The sequence below is a fragment of the Onychomys torridus genome, chromosome 9 (assembly GCF_903995425.1).
Source record: "Onychomys torridus chromosome 9, mOncTor1.1, whole genome shotgun sequence".
In the NCBI taxonomy this organism is placed as follows: Eukaryota; Metazoa; Chordata; class Mammalia; order Rodentia; family Cricetidae; genus Onychomys; species Onychomys torridus.
Window position 1 is genome coordinate 67,993,561 of NC_050451.1, and position 18,031 is coordinate 68,011,591.

Consider the following 18,031-nt stretch of genomic DNA (forward strand, 5'->3'; position numbering starts at 1 on the left):
AAGCCTGTTCTGGGGATTGTTTATTTCACCAGTGTATGCCTATAACCCCAGAATTGGGGAGGTACAAGTATGAGGGTCAGTGGTAGAATGCTTGCCTAGCATATAAGAAGTTGAGTCCCTAATTCCCAAAAAGCAACAAGAGGAAAACAAAAACCAAAGGTGAGATCTGTTTAGGTAAAATAAAATAAAATAAAACATCCGTGTGTTTTTCTTGATTACTTATTATATGTCTTGCAGTATAAAAACTTATTTAGTTCCATGTTATTTAAATGCTATAATAATTTTTAATGATAATCTTACTTTTTTTCTTTTTAAATAGACCCAGAAAAAAAATTTAGAGAACCTGGATAATTTGAACATACTCTGAAAAATTGTTTTTTGTCTGAATGTGTTCAGATACCCAGAGTTGTGGAGTTTTTACTTCTGTACCAACTTGTCACATACATATATGTAGTACAATTGGTGCATGGCAAAATACTGTCAGAGCTCATTGTGATAGCAGGAAATGCCGAGTGTTTGGTTTTTTTGTTTTTTTTTCTTTTTTTCCCAGAGCTGAGGACCGAACCCAGGGCCTTGCACTTGCTAGGCAAGCGCTCTACCACTGAGCTAAATCCCCAACCCCTGGTTTTTTCATAATTGGAGGTGAAGGAAGTCATTTCATGATTAAATCAGAGGTCTTCAGAGTGTTGTCTTCAAGGTTGAAATTTTGGGGTAGGCCCCTAGTCTGATTGGAAACCAGGGCACAGGAATTTGTCTTAAAGATTTATTTTCTTTCTTTCTTTTTTGAGCTGAAGATCCAACCCAGGCCTTGTGCTTGCTAGGCAAGTGCTCTACCACTGAGCTAAATCCCCAAACCAAGATTTATTAAGTGTACTATGTTTAGTGTGTATGTTTGCTGGAGAAGTCTTAGAGTCAAGGAGGTTTTCAAGATGATGGGAAGAATGAGGCACCAGCTTGGTTGGGGTGTGTGTAGTGTATGTCTGTCTGTCTTGGTATAAACATATACTAACTACTTGAAAGTATGCTTATCTTGGACTTGTTGTTTAAAAGAGTATCTGCATTGAGGAAATTTCAAAAGGATTTTTACCCTGCTTTTTAGTCTGAGGAAAACGTTTTGCTCTTCGGCTGTGAGCTGTTTTCTAGAGGGCTGTGGCAGGCTGTTTCACAATCACTGTGGAACAGACTGAGAGCTGCTGCTAGGGAAACTTGGCAAAAGTTGTCTGAGTGCTCCTGTATTTTTTTAACATCGGAGAGCCTGTTGAAAACTTGACAGCACTGAAGGTAGTAGCCAGAGATTTTAAGTCGCCCTCTGGGCCTGCAGGGCCTGCTGTGCTGAGGGAAATCAAGAAACCTGTTAGCAGAAGCATGTGTGGTGCTGTTCCCGCTGGTCCTTCCCCTCTCCCTTCACTTGATGGAATCATGACACAGGTAATGATCCACAACCAAGGGGAACTACAGGGACAGAGGTGAAACTGGAGGAACTGTCCTTGGTTTGATTTTTATTATTGCTGCTAAAATGTTGCCTGAAATTTTGCTTTCAGCATATGCTCTAGGATTTACCTGTGCATGATAAGCTCTTACCCCCCCCCCCCCCCCGCCCCCCAGCTTTTAAGACTTTCAGTAAAGTTAGAAAATCTATGAAACTCAGTTTTCCTCACTATAGTGAAACTGGTGTCTGGAAACAGATGCTCCAAAAACTGATTTGATAGTTTTGATTCCAGGAAATCTTTCTTCTCCAATCCCCAGGGTTTGTGGTTTGCTTTAGTTCTGTTCCACAAACAAAGTGAAAATCATTTACAAATGCCAAGTGGCAAAAGACCTTGTAACGTATCTGTTTATATTCCCTAGTATCAGAGATTTGCGTGAATGAGAAGAGTTGACCCAATTTAGGCAATGCAGTTTTGAGTATTTCTTCCTATCAGGGTTTCTAGACCCTGAGTGCAAATTGGACCCACTTGGGGAAGTTTATTTATAGGCCCTGGCCATATCCCCAGATACTCTGAATTATCTGGTACTCATTTGCTGTTTTAAAATGTTTCCCAATGTAGAGACAAGGTTAAGTAATGCTAGAATTTAGTGAAGTTCTCTTTCTCAAATCACACCTAGAACTGGAATATGGATCCATGCTATAGTATCCACTAAGCTTGTGTAATGCTCTGAGTTTTATCCTCAGATTTCCAAGGATATGACTGGTTTCAAGAGGGTAGAAAAGATGATTAATTGTTTAAATGAGGAAATCTTTTAGACATGTTTGGAGAGTATTAAAAATTTTTTTTTCTTTGAGAAAGGAGCTCATGTAGCACAGGCTAGTCTAAGACTTGTCATAGAGATAAGGATGTCCTTGATTTATCAGAGAGTGGCTTGAAAAGGATTAGAAGGATTAGAAGTTGTGGCCTTGTTAGAGTAGGTGTGGCCTTGATGGAGGAAGTGTGGCCCTGGGGTGGCCTTTGAGGTTTCAGAAACCCACCCCCTACTTCCTCTCTCTTGGCCTGTGGATCAGGCTGCAGCTCTCAGCTACTGCTCCAGGGCCGTGAGTTCTGCCATGTTCCCACCATGATGAAAATGGGCTAAACCTCCACAATTGTGAGCAAGCCCTCAATTAAATGCTGTCTTTTATAAGAGTTGACTTGGTCACAGTGTCTCTTTACAGTGCTAGAACAGGGCCCAAGAGACACTGTCACTTTATTTCTTTAAGGAAACAGGACTAGAGGTGTGGCTGAGGTTTAACACTTGCCTACATGATCAAAGTCCCGGGTTTGATCCTGACACAACAAAAAAGTAGAAATTTTATAAAAGAAACCACAGATTTTCTTTGGCTGTTAGTAGTCTCATGATTTTATAAATACCTTTTAAATTTTAATTTATTTTTTGAGTTGGTGTTGCATAGGTTGGCTTCAATCAAACTGCTGTGGTCAAGTAATCCTCCTCCTCAGTCTCCCTGGTATCTGGGACTGCAGGAGCATGCCGCTGTGCTCACTGCTCCGACTTTTTGAAGCTCTTCTCTAAAATCAGTCTTGGAAAGGAGTTAGATTTAAACAATGTAGAACAACAACAACAAAAAAGACAGGAGTTCAAATATAAAGAATAAAATCTGTTATTTAAAACTAGCAGTAAATTTACATATGCCATTATTTCATTTTCATAAGCTTTTGGTAGCCTGATAGAGGGAACCACTGTTCAAACAGTAGACTTAAAGCTAATTTGAATTGAGTCCTATTAGGGGTGGAATTTGTCTAACTTATCCCTTCTTCATCTATTGAAGTTCTAACCCATATTACTGCAGAATGTGACCTTATTTGGAAATAGAGTTATTGCAGATGTGATTAGTTAGGATGAATGGAGTGAGGCCCTGCTATAGGGTGTGAGCCCTTACAGAAGGGGAAGCTCAGATTCAGACACATGGGAAGAACATCAGGTGAGCATGAGGACAGCCAATAGAAGTCAAGGGGAACTGAGTAGGTCTACAGAAGGAACCAGCCATATACCAACACCTTCACTTCTGACATAGTCCTCAGCACTGGGAGAATACATTTCTGTTGGTGAAGGCACTTAGTTTTGGGTACTTATTGTGGCAGTCCAAACAGATGGATTCAAGTCAGAGAAGTTTTTTACTTACTCTAAAAATCTAAATCTTAGATAATTCAACGTGTGAAATTTAGTTTGTTCATACTATCTTCCCTTCATGGCCCTGGCCAGCCTGAAACTTACTATGTGGATCCTGCCCTTCAACTTTCGGCATTCCCTGTCTCTGCTTCTGTAGGGTACAGGGCTCACCGCGCTGTGAGGAATTTTACAATGTGTGGTTTTGAAGGTTTGGATTCTTGATGACTCATACTTTAGTCAGTTGCTAGTCAATCCGGATAAAAGGCAGTTTGAGTCCAGATTTGCAGCTGGAGTTACTAGAGTGTGTGTTTTCCTTCCGTTTATGGTAACAGAGGCCACCACCTTGAAGTCACCGGAGATGTGTTCTGTAGTTTCAGGCTTCTCGCGTCTACGTTTCAGTTTATTTATATTTTATTTTCCCTGTGTGTGTTGCCTGTGTGTCTGTCAGTATCGTACATGTGTGCCTACCATGGAGGCCAAAGAAGGCATTGGATCCCTGGGATTGGAGTTACAGGTGGTTGTAAACTGCCATGTGGGTGCTGGGAATCAAACTCAGGTCCTCTGGAAGAATAGCCAGTTCTCTTAAGCACTGAGAGGTCTCTCTAGCCCCTTGTATTCTTGTGAACACATGAGCTGTTTATTTTATGTGAATTGATAGCACCCTGAAGAAGTAGGAAGTGTTTACTTTGACGTAGGCTCATGATTTCAGATTTTATATTTGAGATTATAAATGTAATTTCAGTGTTTCTCCCTTTCTTTTCCTGCCTCCAAATCCTCCCATATACCCATCCTGGCTCTCCTTCAAATTCATGGCCTTAAGTTTATATATATATATATTTCTAAATATAACCTGCTAAGTCTATATCATGTTCCTTGGGTGTGTTTTCAGGACTGACCCTTTGGCACTAGACACCATTTGGGGAAGACACCTCTCCCACTCCTAGATTGCTTCAGTGGTCTGTAGTTGTTTTTGTAGGGTTGAGGCCTCATGGGCTCTTCCCCATCCACTTTGGTGTGTCTTTTGGTGTTGTCCTTGTTCAGCTTACGTTCGGGCAGTCATGTGGCGAGGCTTCATGCACCGGTGTAGCTATAACATTATGAGGAGATGAAACACCTCAGCAAACTGCCTTCCTACCCCTTCTTCCACTGTGTTCCCTGAGCAGGAGTGTTTGTAGATGCATCCACTGGGACTGAGCGCCACAGCTCCACGGTTTGATTGGTTGTGGTTTTCTGCAGTGAGCTCTGTCTCTCGATGAGGGGTGAAGATTACACTTATCTGTGGGTATAAAGACAATGTTTATAGGTTGTTGTTAGGTATTATTATGTTCATGATTTTAATGAGACACTCAAGTTACCTTAGCAAGAGGAGACGGTGTATAAGTCAGGGATTGGTCCCGAGAGAAAGTAACAATGTGTAGCAGACCGACAGAACCCTAGGGAAGAGAATGTTAAAGACGCACCACCACTCTTAAATACCTGTTAAACCATGGTGTTTCTTTTTTCTTTCTTTTTTTGGTTTTTCGAGACAGGGTCTCTCTGGGTAGTTTTGGAGCCTGTCCTGGAACTCACTCTGGAGACCAGGTTGGCCTCAAACTCACAGAGATCTGCTGGCCCTGCCTCCCGAGTGCTGGGATTAAAGGCATGCGCTGCTGCCTGCCGCCCGGCTTCCATCGTGTTTCTAAACAGAGCCAAGGAGATAGGCATTCAGTTTAATAAAGCCACATTTTGTAACTGACTGAGTGGGATGCAGATAAACAACACAGACCCTGGAGTCAGTTCAAGCTAGGGTTTGGTTACTTGCCAACTGTGTCACATGGTGAAGTATAGTTGCCTCTCATATCTGATGGGGGGGACAAACCAGGACTTCTGGGTAGCATAACCTTAAGTACCCCATTTGAAATAGTGTATTTACTTAAAACCTATACACACCCTCCCATATCCTTAAACACATTCCTAGATTTACCTACTCAACTGTAAAATTTATGGAAACAGTTGTTAGACTATTTTGAGAATAATGACAAGTTTAAAAATGTTCATTATAATTTATTTTTCATGTGTGTGTGGTATACGTGTGTGTTCACATGTATATGTCTGGGTGTGTGCGTGTGTACTAAAGGTTGACATTGAGTATCTTCCGCATCACTCTTCACTTTCTTCTGCTTAAGCAGGGTCTGACATTTGAACCCAGACCTTGCCTGTTCCAGCTAGCCAGCCTGCCCACGGGGCCTGTTGTCTTTACCTTCCCAGCACTGGGATGGGAGGTGGCCCCCACACCCGAGCTTCCGCCTTCATGCTTGCAAAACAAGTGTGTCACCCCCCAAGCCATCTCCCCATGGACATTCAAAAATTGAACCTTCGGTTGGTTAGACTGGTGGTACGTACGTACCCCTCTCCCACCTCTGCATTCCTTTGTGAGCACTCACGTCGGTGCTGGAGCCTGCGCGAGGTCTCGTGAGTCCTACTTTCTTGCTAAGTTTCTCCTACTTGGTGCTGTCCTCCAAATCACAGAACCAGCGCCTCTTTCCTTTGCCTCTCCACTTCTTTGGTTTCTTTGGGATACAGTCCCGACGAGCTTGGAGTTCACTATGAAAACCAGGCTGGCCTTGAACTCTCAGATCTCAGAGGCTCACCTGCCTGTTTCCCAAGTGCTGAGATTTAAGGTATTCTTCATATTTAACTAAACTTTTGGGTCAAAGGAAATACTTCCTTTCCTTTCTTTATGTCTGCATTGTTTTCCACCCTGACATTGCTGAGCATTGAAGCTGGGGCCTGTCCACTCTACCACTGAGCTTTATGGCTGACTTCAGTGTTTCCTTTTTTGGTTCTCTGTCCCTCCTCTCCTCCATTTCCCCTCCCATCTCTTCCTCTTCTGCTTTATTTTGTTCTCTCTCTCCTCTCCTCCTTGAGACCATGCTCTTTTTGTAGCCCAAGTTGACCTGGAACTGTGTAACCCAAGCACACCTCAAATTTGGGATCCTCCTGCCGTAGCCTCCTGATGGTGGGGAGGTCCCTGCAGATGCCATGGCCACGGAGTGACGACCCTCTTGAGGCAAGAAGGGAGTCTAGTTAGCTGGTGCTGGTTCAAGCTTCTAGAGTCGGACCCTGCGCAGTTTGTTTTACATGTTTAAACACATACAACTTTGGGAAAAAGTTTTCTTGTAACAATTACTACTACAAAACTTAGGCCATGACTACTTCAAACTCCTTTGCAAAGTACCTATCTTTTGTAAAATACCTGTGACCTCTTCCCTAAGCATGAGTTCTATTAGCTGAATGGTAGTGGCACATACTTTAATCCCAGCACTCAGGAGGCAGAGGCAGACAGATCTCTGGGTTCTAGGTCTGGTCTACAGAGGGAATTCCAGGACAGCCAGGACTACACAGAGAATCCTGTCTCAAAAACAAAATAAAACAAAACAAAACAACAACACAAGATTATTATATAATTATATCATTCTCCCTTCCCTTTCTTCCCTCCAAACCCTCCCATATTTAGCCCTCCTTGCTAGTTTTAAAATTCATGGCCTCTTTTTTAATTAATTGTTGTCATATGCGTGTATGTTACACATATATGTATACACACACACATTCCTAATTACAACCTGCTCAGTCTGCATGATGTTACTTGTATGCATGTTTTCAGGGCTGACCATTGGGTATTGGATAATCAATTAGGGGGGAGGGGGTCCTTCCCTTGGGGAGACTATTTCTTCACTGTCAGTATTCCTTAGTTGCCTGTAGATCTTTGTGGAGGGTTGAGGCCTCTTGTTCTCTTGGCTCCCTGTCCCCGTTCTCTCTCCATTCCCTCTGCATATGTATAGTAAAAAAGAGATCCTTGATGGGTTAGAGGGGCACAGTAGAGAGGGGAATAGCAGGATACACGTGATCTGATTGGGGAAGGGGCTCTAACTAGGAAGCAGGGAGGGAGATAAATCTAGAAGGAGACAGGAGGGTAAAGTAACAGTAAGGATGTGTGGAAAAGTTACAAGGAATCATACCATTATCTGTCTACTTAAAAATGATCATACATGCATGTCTTTATATAAATAATACATATATAGTTGAAATGCATTGTTTTCATCTAGGCTGACTGTTCTCCCTCCAAGAGCCAAAGACTGTTTAACAAAAACCCAAACACCAGGTGTGAGCAGCACTCTTTGAGTTAAGGGCTGCTCAAGAGATCCCCCAAACATTGCTTACTGCTGCTATTAACGTTGGTTGCCCTCCGGAGAAGGAAGGTATTGCTGAAGACATGCACTTTAGATTATAGGCTCCTGAGCAAGAACTCACCTGAATTCCTGCTCCCTGAGGACTAGCTTTCATGGTACCAGAAAGTACCAAAAGAGGGAAGCAACCAGCACCTATAGGCACAACCACCACCGGCATGGCGTGATGACCCTAAGGGTGAAGTAGTGGTACATGTGCCTTGGTGATAACCAACGGCTCTTTTATTGAACTTAAGACTCTCTCAACAAGAGGGAAATCATGCCTGGTATTGAAGTGTTCTTAATACATTGTTAAATTATAAAAAAATAAATGAGTAAAGCAAACTATGTGATGTATACATGGATGATTTCTGCCAGGGAACAAAGAACACTGGTAACAGTGATTTCTCTAGGGAGGGCACTGTGGTAGAAAATAGTGATATTTGACAAGGACTTCTTGATCTGTGAATGAAGTGGAAAGAATAGTTGTCTTCTCTAGGCAAGCCATAGTTCTGTAGGTTATAGGTTAGAACAAGAAAGAGAGTAATAACAATATCTAGGTATTTAAAATACAGGAGGGTTGGAGAGATGGCTCATTTAGCAAAAACATGAGGACGAGTTCAGGTCCCCAGCAGTCATGTGACGAGCCATGTGTAATGATGCATGCACATAGTCCCAGCACTGGGGGACAGATAGGAGGAGCCCCTGAGCTCTCTGTTAGCTACTCTTGCTGGATCTGTGAGCTCCTGGTTAAGTGAGAGGCCCTGTATTAAAAAAAATAGGTACAAGCTGGGCCATGGTGGCGCAGGATTTTAATCGCAGCACTTGGGAAGCAGATGCAGGTGGATCTTAGTGAGTTTGAGGCCAGCCTGGTCTACAAAGCAAGCTTAAGGACAGCCAGGGGGGCTATTATACAGAGAAACCCTGTCTCCCCCCCCCCCACACACACAAAGAAGTACAAGAAAAGAGGAAGACACCCAACCTAGACCTCTAGCCTGTGCATACAACACTCGCAGACACCCAAATGTAGGAGCTGTAAAGTTCAGGTAGAGTTGTTCAGGTGTTTCTTGTAATATTTTTATTCTTGCCAGTTTCTGTCCAAATTGCCAGATCCAGGTTTGCATAGGGAGGAATATTCTGGCTTTATTTGTGTGAGTCCTACACCTGTGAGCTGCATTTGACGTGCCTCTGTCTTGGATTTAGTGGCTGACCTTGAATATGCTCTTAATTTATCTGTCAGTGGCTGGGGTGATGATCTCTGTTCTTCCCATGTACATTGAGTCATACAAAATACAGTGAAATTATGTGAAAATTTATTGAACATTGGGTTCAGCCTCTTTAGAAGTAGATTTAAGTGGAGCTCCTGAGACAGAAGAGAAGGTAAAGTGTTTTAGCAGGTGAATGTTCATACTAGGTTGTGTTACATGCAAACTGATTACCTCTCAAGAGAAAGAAAGTGAGGGTCCTTGAAGTAGCTCAGACAATGAAGTCACTTGCTACCATGCCTGCTGAGCTGGGTTTGAACCCTGGGGCTTACTTGGAAGGAGCGAACCAACTCCTGCATTATCCTCTGACTTAGACACGTGGCCTTAAAGCCAAATGTTTATATTTTGCTTTGGAAATTGAATGTTTTTACTGCTTATGTATATTGTTTATGTGTTTCACAATGTAAATTTTTTTTTAAAGATTTATTTATTTATTTGTGTACACAATATTCTGCCTGCATGTGCCCCTACAGGCCAGAAGAGGGCACCAGATCTCATTACAGATGGTTGTGAGCCACCATGTGGTTGCTGGGAATTGAACTCAGGACCTCTGGAAGAGCGGTCTTGTGCTTTTAACCACTGAACCATCTCTCCAGCCCCACAATGTAAATTCTTGATCCCCTAGTTTCAGTTTCAAATCTACTTTTACAGTTACTTCTGTAAAACTTTTCTGAAACAGGAAGAAACATTCTGAAATAAAACCAAATGTGCTTTAAGATCAGCACTTAGGAATTTCCTTGTTTAACATTCTTGAAGGTAAAGATACTCTCTGTTTAACACCCAGGATATATTAGCGTTCAGTACTTAAATTTTTTTGATATAAGTAATATCTGACCTTACTCTGCAATGGTATAAACACACTTGTTTTAAAAGATCAACACTGTTTAGTATACAACAAAGCCGTAAGTAATTCCAGTGGAGTAGACTCAACTGAGGAAAATGTCAGAGTCCCTGATGTCATTGTCTGTAAACAGGAATCTGTTCCCACTTAAAGCAGAATGTTCTCACAAGGTAATTATCATATTAAGGAGGAAAATTAACTTTACAGTGGAGAAACTTGATACATATCATTTAACTAAGCAGCCAAAGTTCGTATCTCCAGCACTGGACACATGAGTACTTAGGGGCCCCTTGACATGATATATTTTAAGGTATACAACACTACCTCTTTGAATTCTTGTCAAAAATGCAAACTGGATCTAGTCACAGGAAATGAGCAAACACAAATTTTGGGCTATTCTTTATAACGGATGACCCATTCTCTTTCAAAAGTCCTACATTTAGATAGGTGTGGTTATATGTACTGAAACTCAGGAGGCTAAGGCAGGAGGATGACCTTGAGTTTGAGGCAAATCTGGGCTACGTAGTAAGATTCCATTTCAACAAAACAGAACAATGAAATAATAATTACTACATGAAGCTTGTGATTCTACAATGAACTCTGAACTCTTCTATTTTACCCTTCCCCACTATGAATGACCATTAGTGAGATGATTAGGGAAATTTCAGTTAGATTTGTAGATTAGTTAATAGTACAATATTGATGTTCTTTTCCTGCTTTTGATATTTTGTCTGTTTTTATAGAAGGTATTGCATTTAGGAAATAAGACTTCAGTATTTTGCATTGAAAAGGCAGTCTGAGGACTGGAGAGATGGCTCAGCAGTTAGGAGCACTAGCTGTTCTTCCAGAGGACCTGGGTTCAATTCCCAGCACCCACAAAAGATAACAATAATAGAAACACTCATGTGTTAGAATTGAAGGAATATGGGTTAAGGTTGTACGAAAGTCCTTTGAAGTAAGTAGTTTTGCAATTTTTCTAAGTTAGAAATTATTTCGAAGTAAGAAATTTAAAGGCCGCTTATAAGACATGGTGGCTTATACTCGTTACCCCTGTACTTGGGAACCTGAGGCAGAAGAGTGCCGTGAGTTCAAGGTGACACTGAGCTACACAGTGAGTTCCAGACTACCGTGGGCTTTGTAACCTGACGAAACAAAGCAAAGCAGAAAGGAGTAGCTTGATTGATTTTTGGCACAGCATTAAAAACCTCTCATGCAGTGTTCTCAGTGGTAAAATAAAGTCGCTAGATGAAGTTAAAATTTTCACTTCTGAAGTGCCGTAATCTTCTTTGGTTTTGGTGTTATTTTTGAGACAGGGTCTTACTCTGTAGCTTTGGCTGGTCTAGAACTCAGTATGTAGATCAGGTTGGCCTCAAGCACATGGAAATCCAACAACCTCTGCTCTCGAGTATGTGCATAAAGGTATGTGCCACCACACCTGCCCTAAAATTCTGTAGTTTTATAAACAGACATTAGTAGGAAAAATTCGTAACTTTAATACAGTCATCCTTAAAGAGGACAGTGATAGAAAATGTGAGTTAATTGTTTTCATGTGAGTCAAAGGTTGTGCAAATCAAGGCTTCCTGCCAAGTAACAGTGTAATAGTTGCTGAACTGAGATGTTCTTCTGTGGAAGAAACTTTAGTAAGAGTTTATTTAATTACACATTTCATTGCATTCCACTTCCTGGTTCATGCTTAGGCATAATTTTAAAGCCTATTTTATTGTTTTTTAATCTAATGCCATATTAAAATGTACTTTTATAATTACTGATGAAAACCTGGCCATTAAGATGAAGCAGCAGCCGGGCGGTGGTGGCGCACGCCTTTAATCTCAGCACTCCAGAAGCGGAGGCAGAGGCAGATGGATCTCTGTGAGTTGGAGGCCAGCCTAGGCTACAGACTGAGTTCCAGGATAGACTCCAAAGCTACACAGAGAAACCCTGTCTCGAAAAACCAAAAACAAACAAACAAACAAAAAAAGATGATGAAGCAGGCATAGTGCGTCATCATACTTACAGTTTTAGCATTTAGCAGGAACAGCAAGAGGTTAAGATTGTCTTCTGCTAACTAGCCAGCTTAGCAGGTCAGCCTGGGGTACTCAAGACCCTTCTCTTAAGAAACTGAGACAAGATTAATTGTTAAAGGTTCATAGTCCTTATAAACTAAAAAGATTGTTAAAGTATAAGTATTAGAGCCAGGTATGTATGGTGGCATATACTTGTAATCTTAGAGTTTAGAAGAGTAAGTTTAAGATCAGCTGCCAAGGGAGATTCTGTCTCCAAAAGCTAAGACAAACACACATACACACATGTGCATACACTCGAGCTACCATTCCCCCATGCAAACCAATAAGATGATATAGGGACTAAATTGCTGTGAACCATAAAATAGGGTTGTATGTGGATCCGTGTTTGAGTTCTTGCCTCGCCTGCATTAGGCCCTGGGTATAGTATCCACCTAAGAAAATGAGAACAAATAAATTACAAATGCGTGTCCAGTGTTTTTGAAAAAGTGAGTAGAATGTTTTTGAATTGTGTCCAACAAAAGCAGAACTGTTCTCTTTACCTCTGCTCCCATCACTTGCAGCTTGGCGATCCTGCTATATTTCCTGCTGTCATTGTGGAACATGTTCCTGGCGCTGATATTCTCAATAGTTATGCTGGTCTAGCCTGTGTGGAAGAGCCTGAGGACATGATTACTGAAAGTTCATTGGATGTTGCTGAAGAAGAAATCATAGACGACGATGATGATGACATCACCCTTACCGGTGTGTGTGTTACTGTTACAGGTGGCCAGAGTCTGGACCAGGTGTTTTCAGGTTCTTAGTCTTTTATCCAAAGATTTGAAAATAAGGGCTCACACAGATTTGCAAAAGAAGTAGGAAAGTTTGTCTATAGCAGAGCAAAAATAGAAATTATAGAGAGATATCCTATCAAGAGTGATAGTGAATTATCCAAGGGCCCCAGGATAAAATTTAGAGTCTTTTTTTTTTTTTTAATGGGTTTTAAAGGAATGAGGGGCTGGCTATTAAGTGTTGTTTGGGTGTTTTTTATTTTTAATTGATAGATTAGGTTGTTTTTCTGTTATGCATTCTTCATCCCATGATGCATCTGGTTTTAATTATATGCATGTCAACTATGCATAGTCAGAAGATAATAGAGTGAGTTCTCCTAAGGTTACTGGAAGGCACAATTTTGCCTTACTCCACATGCACCCAAAACCAGTTCAGGATGAATAGGCCTTCTGTTTGTTATATCTATACATTGGAAACACACTTGACTGGAAATAGTCTGTACTTGATAGTTACAGAGTAGAGGAACTTCTGTTACTGTTAAAAGATGTGTAGCCTGATGTAGAGTCGGGGCCAAGGGATTCTGGGGTTGCTAGGTGTATTGTTTGAAGAAGGGTGTGTGTGCATAGTATGTGCAGGTAAGGAAATGAGGCTGTTGAGTACATTGTTACCATGGAGAGATGTGCTTGACCCCAAACCAAATGGAGGTCCCAGGATCACTTTATTACTTGCAGAAACTAAAGCCTGGATGAAGAAAGTGGCACATTCAGCCACCTCACCTGGTTGATAGGGCTTCCTTGACCTCCCTTTTCCCCTAAATACATTGAAGTAGAGATGAGAAAGACTTACTTAGAATCGGGTCTTCACTGACTGCTTGTATATGCCTACTGCTGCGTTCGTGAGAACCTAGTGGAAGCTATTTGTAGGGAAGGAGATAGGAGCGTTCTTTTCTTGCTAGTCTCACAGGGAACCAGGTAGTAAGCCAGGAGCTAATGTGTGATGAAGCCCTGGCATTTACAGAGGATTTCTGCTCAGGGTCAGGACTAGCGTAACGCTGAAAACTGGAAGAACAGATTATGGAAGAGCGAGGTGTACTAATGCTTTTATCAGTTTTAGAAAATGTATGTGCTTTTAGCTTCATCCCAGTTTTGTTGTTTGTGTTTATTTGTTTTTTTAAGCAGGGTTTCTCTGTATAGCCCTAGTTGTCCTGAAACGTGCTGTGTAGACCAGGCTGATCTTGACCTCAGAAATCTGCCTGCCTCTGCCTCCTAAGTGCTGGGGTTAAGGGTGTGTATCATCACTTCCCTGCATTTTACCAATATTTTTTGGGAGGTGGGCTTCGTATGATTTTTAGATTTATTTTTATTTTATTTGTATGACTGTTTTGCCTCTATGTATATATGTACACTATAAGCATGCCTGGTGCTTATGGAAACCAGAAGAGGGTGTTCAGATCCCTTGGAACTGGAATTAACCGATTATGAGCCATGATCTGTAAGCTGCCATGTGGGTGCTGGGAGTTGAACTTTGGTTCTCAGCAAGAGCAGCTCTTAAGCAATGAGCCATCTCTTCAGCCCTAACTTTGTAAGTTTTATTTTCATATATTTTGGTCAGAAGTATTAAGGATATTTGAGGAAATTAGTTGGAAGCAAGGATTTGCATCTTGATTCTTAAAAGAAATTGTTTTGGAAATAGATATAATAGGTAGAGTTGAAGGTTTTTTGTTTGTTTTTTTGTTTTTCAAGACAGGGTTTCTCTGTAGCTTTGGAGTCTGTCCTGGACTAGCTCTGTAGACCAGGCTGGCCTCGAACTCACAGAGATCCACCTGCCTCTGCCTCCCCGAGTGCTGGGATTACAGGCATGCGCCACCACCGCCTGGCGAGTTGAAGTTTTTTAGTGGCATTGTGACTGCCTTGTTCTCAGCTCTGTTTTGGCTTTGGCCACAATACCTGACACATAATATATGTTCAATAAAAACTTCTTACATAGTAACTTATGCTAGCAAATACTAAAACTTTGAAGTTAGGATATTGAAAGCAAAGTGGTATCAGTGAAAGAATAATTGAATTATTAGAACTGAGTATGTGTAGATGCATGTGCTTGTCTATTTAAGAAATCAACACATGGATATTTGGTGGGGGAGAAAAAAAGAAAGATTCTTAGCTAAAAAACACACAAAAGGGGGTCTGGACGAACGGCTTAGCGGTTAGGACCATTGGACGCTCTTCCAGAGGACCTGGCTTCAATTCCCAGCTCCAACATGGCGGCTTACAACATCTGTAATTCTAGATTCAGGAGATCCGGTACCCTCTTTTGACCCCCTAAGGGTACCATGCAGATGGTATACATAAATGCATGCATACAGGCAAAGCACTCATACACATAAAAAATTTTAAAGTAGCAAAGTAGACCCTCAGTGAATAAAATGTTTAATATAGGAAAAACGAAAAACTTTAAGTTATGCTTGATTTTTTTTTTTTTTTTAGTAGCAAAAGTTTTTCTATGTGTAGAAAGGAGAAGAAAGAACATTGACCTTTTCAGCAGATATTGGAAACAGTTTTGATTCCCCCCAAATTATAACCAAATAAAAAAGACAAGTGACTAATGTGTAGAGAGGGTTTAAGAGCAAATTAGCAACTGTAAATGTACAGAGTTTGCTTAGTTATGTTAATAAGTAAAAGATATAAATGTCTGATAGGTGTGACCAAGTTACTTGTTTAGTAAACAAATATATACAGTGTGTCTGATACATGATGGCACTTGGGAAGGTAGAGGTAGGAGAATCAAGGGCTCACTACCAGCCTGAGCTTCATGATACCCTGTCTCAGAAAGAAGAAAAGAACCAAATTTAGTGTGGAATGAGAATATCATTTTACCCAACATGCTGAAAAGATGATGAAAGATAATTAAAAAGATGGTAACTTTGTGACATAGAACCCTTAGGGTTTTAAACTTGGCTTAAATTTTTGTCGAGACTCCACCCCCCCCCCCCCCCCGCCCTCCCCTGCCCCAAAGATGTGGGTTCTATGTAGCATCTTCTATTTGGCCAAAGATTCATGCAAGGAAATACTAGCAAGGAGCTTGGGTGTCTGTTATTTGTATACTTGGAAAGACAAGACCAAGAATAGTCTTGAGGACTCCCGCGATAGAGGCTAGCTGTCCCTGGGGTAAGAGCAGTAGCTGGATTTGGGAGTGAATAGTTAACAGTTCCCTGTCAGAGTAAACGGAAAAGTGACAGATTGTCAGCCGCTGAGTGCTTACTGTGTGATAAGCTTGGATAATTAGAACTTTTCAATTTTAAGTGGCTTTTTAGTGAGGCATGAATCTATTTTAGACTTACTTGCTGCCAAGCTAGGGTCTGAATTCAGTGTCTGGGACGATGAGGCAGAAGGACAGAATGACTTCTGCAAGTTATCCTGTGACTGTCACACATGCTGTGGTGCCTGTGTTCTCCCTCCCTCCACCCCACATAGAGGAAATTAATGTAATAAGATGTAAAACTACAACACAAACAGTTCCCTTATGTGCCTTATCTCGATTCTTCTTCCATCATCTTAGCTAAGCAGTATACACTTGTCAAGAAGATGAAATGATCATTGGTTACAACATTACCAACGAAGCCCAAGTCCTACTTAGATCTTACCAGTTGCACACATTGCTTTCTTTCTAGAATACCTGCTTCCATTCTTATGTGCCGTTTTGTCATGAGACTTAACAGTCTGGACCCATTGCTCTGTCTTTCCTTGTCTCATAACCTCGATACTTTAGAGGTACACTAATTAAGTATTCTGTAGATTTTCCCTCAATTTCAGCCATATGGCATTTCTACATGGAAATGCACATTTTGTGAGAATACCACAAAAATAGCATTATCAACCTAACCCATTGTTTTGAGTTTGTAAAAAATGTGTATCATTTAATTCTATTATTAATACAAAAAAGCAGAATTTAGAGAGGTTAAATACTGTGCCTAAGATTGCATTTGTGTTGAAGCAACATCTAATTCTTATGGTCTTTGTTTTCTCAGTGTTCTCTGTGGTTAGGGTTACCTTGAGTATGTTAGGCACGTGCTTTATCACTGAACTGTATCTCCAGCTTCTAGATTCACTATTATCTTCTTTGTTAGAACAAATCAATGAATGCATTTTGGTGACTCTAAGCTTACTTCTCCTTTATCACTAAGGGAGTTGGATTGGTCAGAATCTAGTTTCTTTTTACTGCTGGCTGTGATTGATAAACGATTTCTGCAGTGACTATCTCTGTCACGTGTCTGTTGTGTGACTTGGCTTGACCTGACGGGTTTTGCAGTGTATTTTTTATCTAACTTCAAGCTTTAGAGTTGAGTTCTGCTCAGTGTTAATTGGGAACCAATGTGTTCTGAAAGAATGCTTATTCCTGGGTTTAGTCATTGATAAAGAACATTGATCTCCAAAGAGAAAATTGAAACTAGGAAAGCAAGCCAAGGATCTTTAGACAAGGAATTGTTTTAGTTGAGTGTATCATTCCTTTGCATTTAGGCTTGAAGACAGCAAACGACAAGATATAGACGGATTCCTTCCTAGGAGGTAGGAAAGTCTTGGGCTGGCACTGGAAAGCAAGCCACATCTTAAAGGCTAGATTCTCTGGAGCTTGTTCCTTCCTCCTCCCTTTCTTTTACCACTCAAGTCCTTAGATTCTTGGTGCTCATCTAAGCAGTGTGATGCGAAAGGGAAGAAGGTCTAGTTCCCTTTGTTCCAGAGTGGGGAAGGCAGTACTAAGCCTTTGAGAAGCTGGGGGTGGGGCAGAGAATGGCAAGGGATGGAACAACACCGCCTTGTTTGCCAGGGCTAGTGTCACACAGCGCCACTCCACTAGCTGACAGAAACATTTCCTTGTAGGTCAAGGTGCTGGCTGGCTTGGTTTCTTTCTCCCCTGCTTACTGATGACTGTCTTGTCCCCTACCTTCATATAGTCTCCCTGATTACTGTACACATGCAGATTTCCTATTCCACTGTGATGACCTCATTTTAACTGGTCTCCTTAAAGACAGTCTACATATCTTCTTGGTGTCTTCTGTTGCTTGTTTTGGTTGTGGTTATGGTTGTTCCTGGTGCAGGAATCCAGGGTCTTGAGTATGGAGCAGCAAGTGCTCTACTGCTGTGTTCCAGCACCAACTGAAAGGAATTTTGAGAGATGCAAATATTATTATGTAATTAGTTAATGTTAATTTTTAATTTAGAAATCTGGTTGCAGACCCAGATTTGGAGTCTAAGACTTAGAAAGCAGAGATGGAAAGATCAGCTATTCTAGGCCAGCCTCAGCTACATAGCGTGTTTGAGGCCAGGATGG

General features: G+C 41.2%; 1 protein-coding gene across 1 annotated transcript in view; it reads left to right on the top strand.

Annotated features, from left to right (window-relative positions):
* Positions 1-18,031, top strand: part of Elf1 (E74 like ETS transcription factor 1) — a 93,963-nt gene that overhangs the window by 59,517 nt on the left and 16,415 nt on the right. Inside the window, exon 3 of the mRNA XM_036198530.1 lies at positions 12,499-12,679. Within this exon, the coding sequence (XP_036054423.1) occupies positions 12,499-12,679 (181 nt within the window). The remainder of the gene's footprint in view (positions 1-12,498; positions 12,680-18,031) is intronic.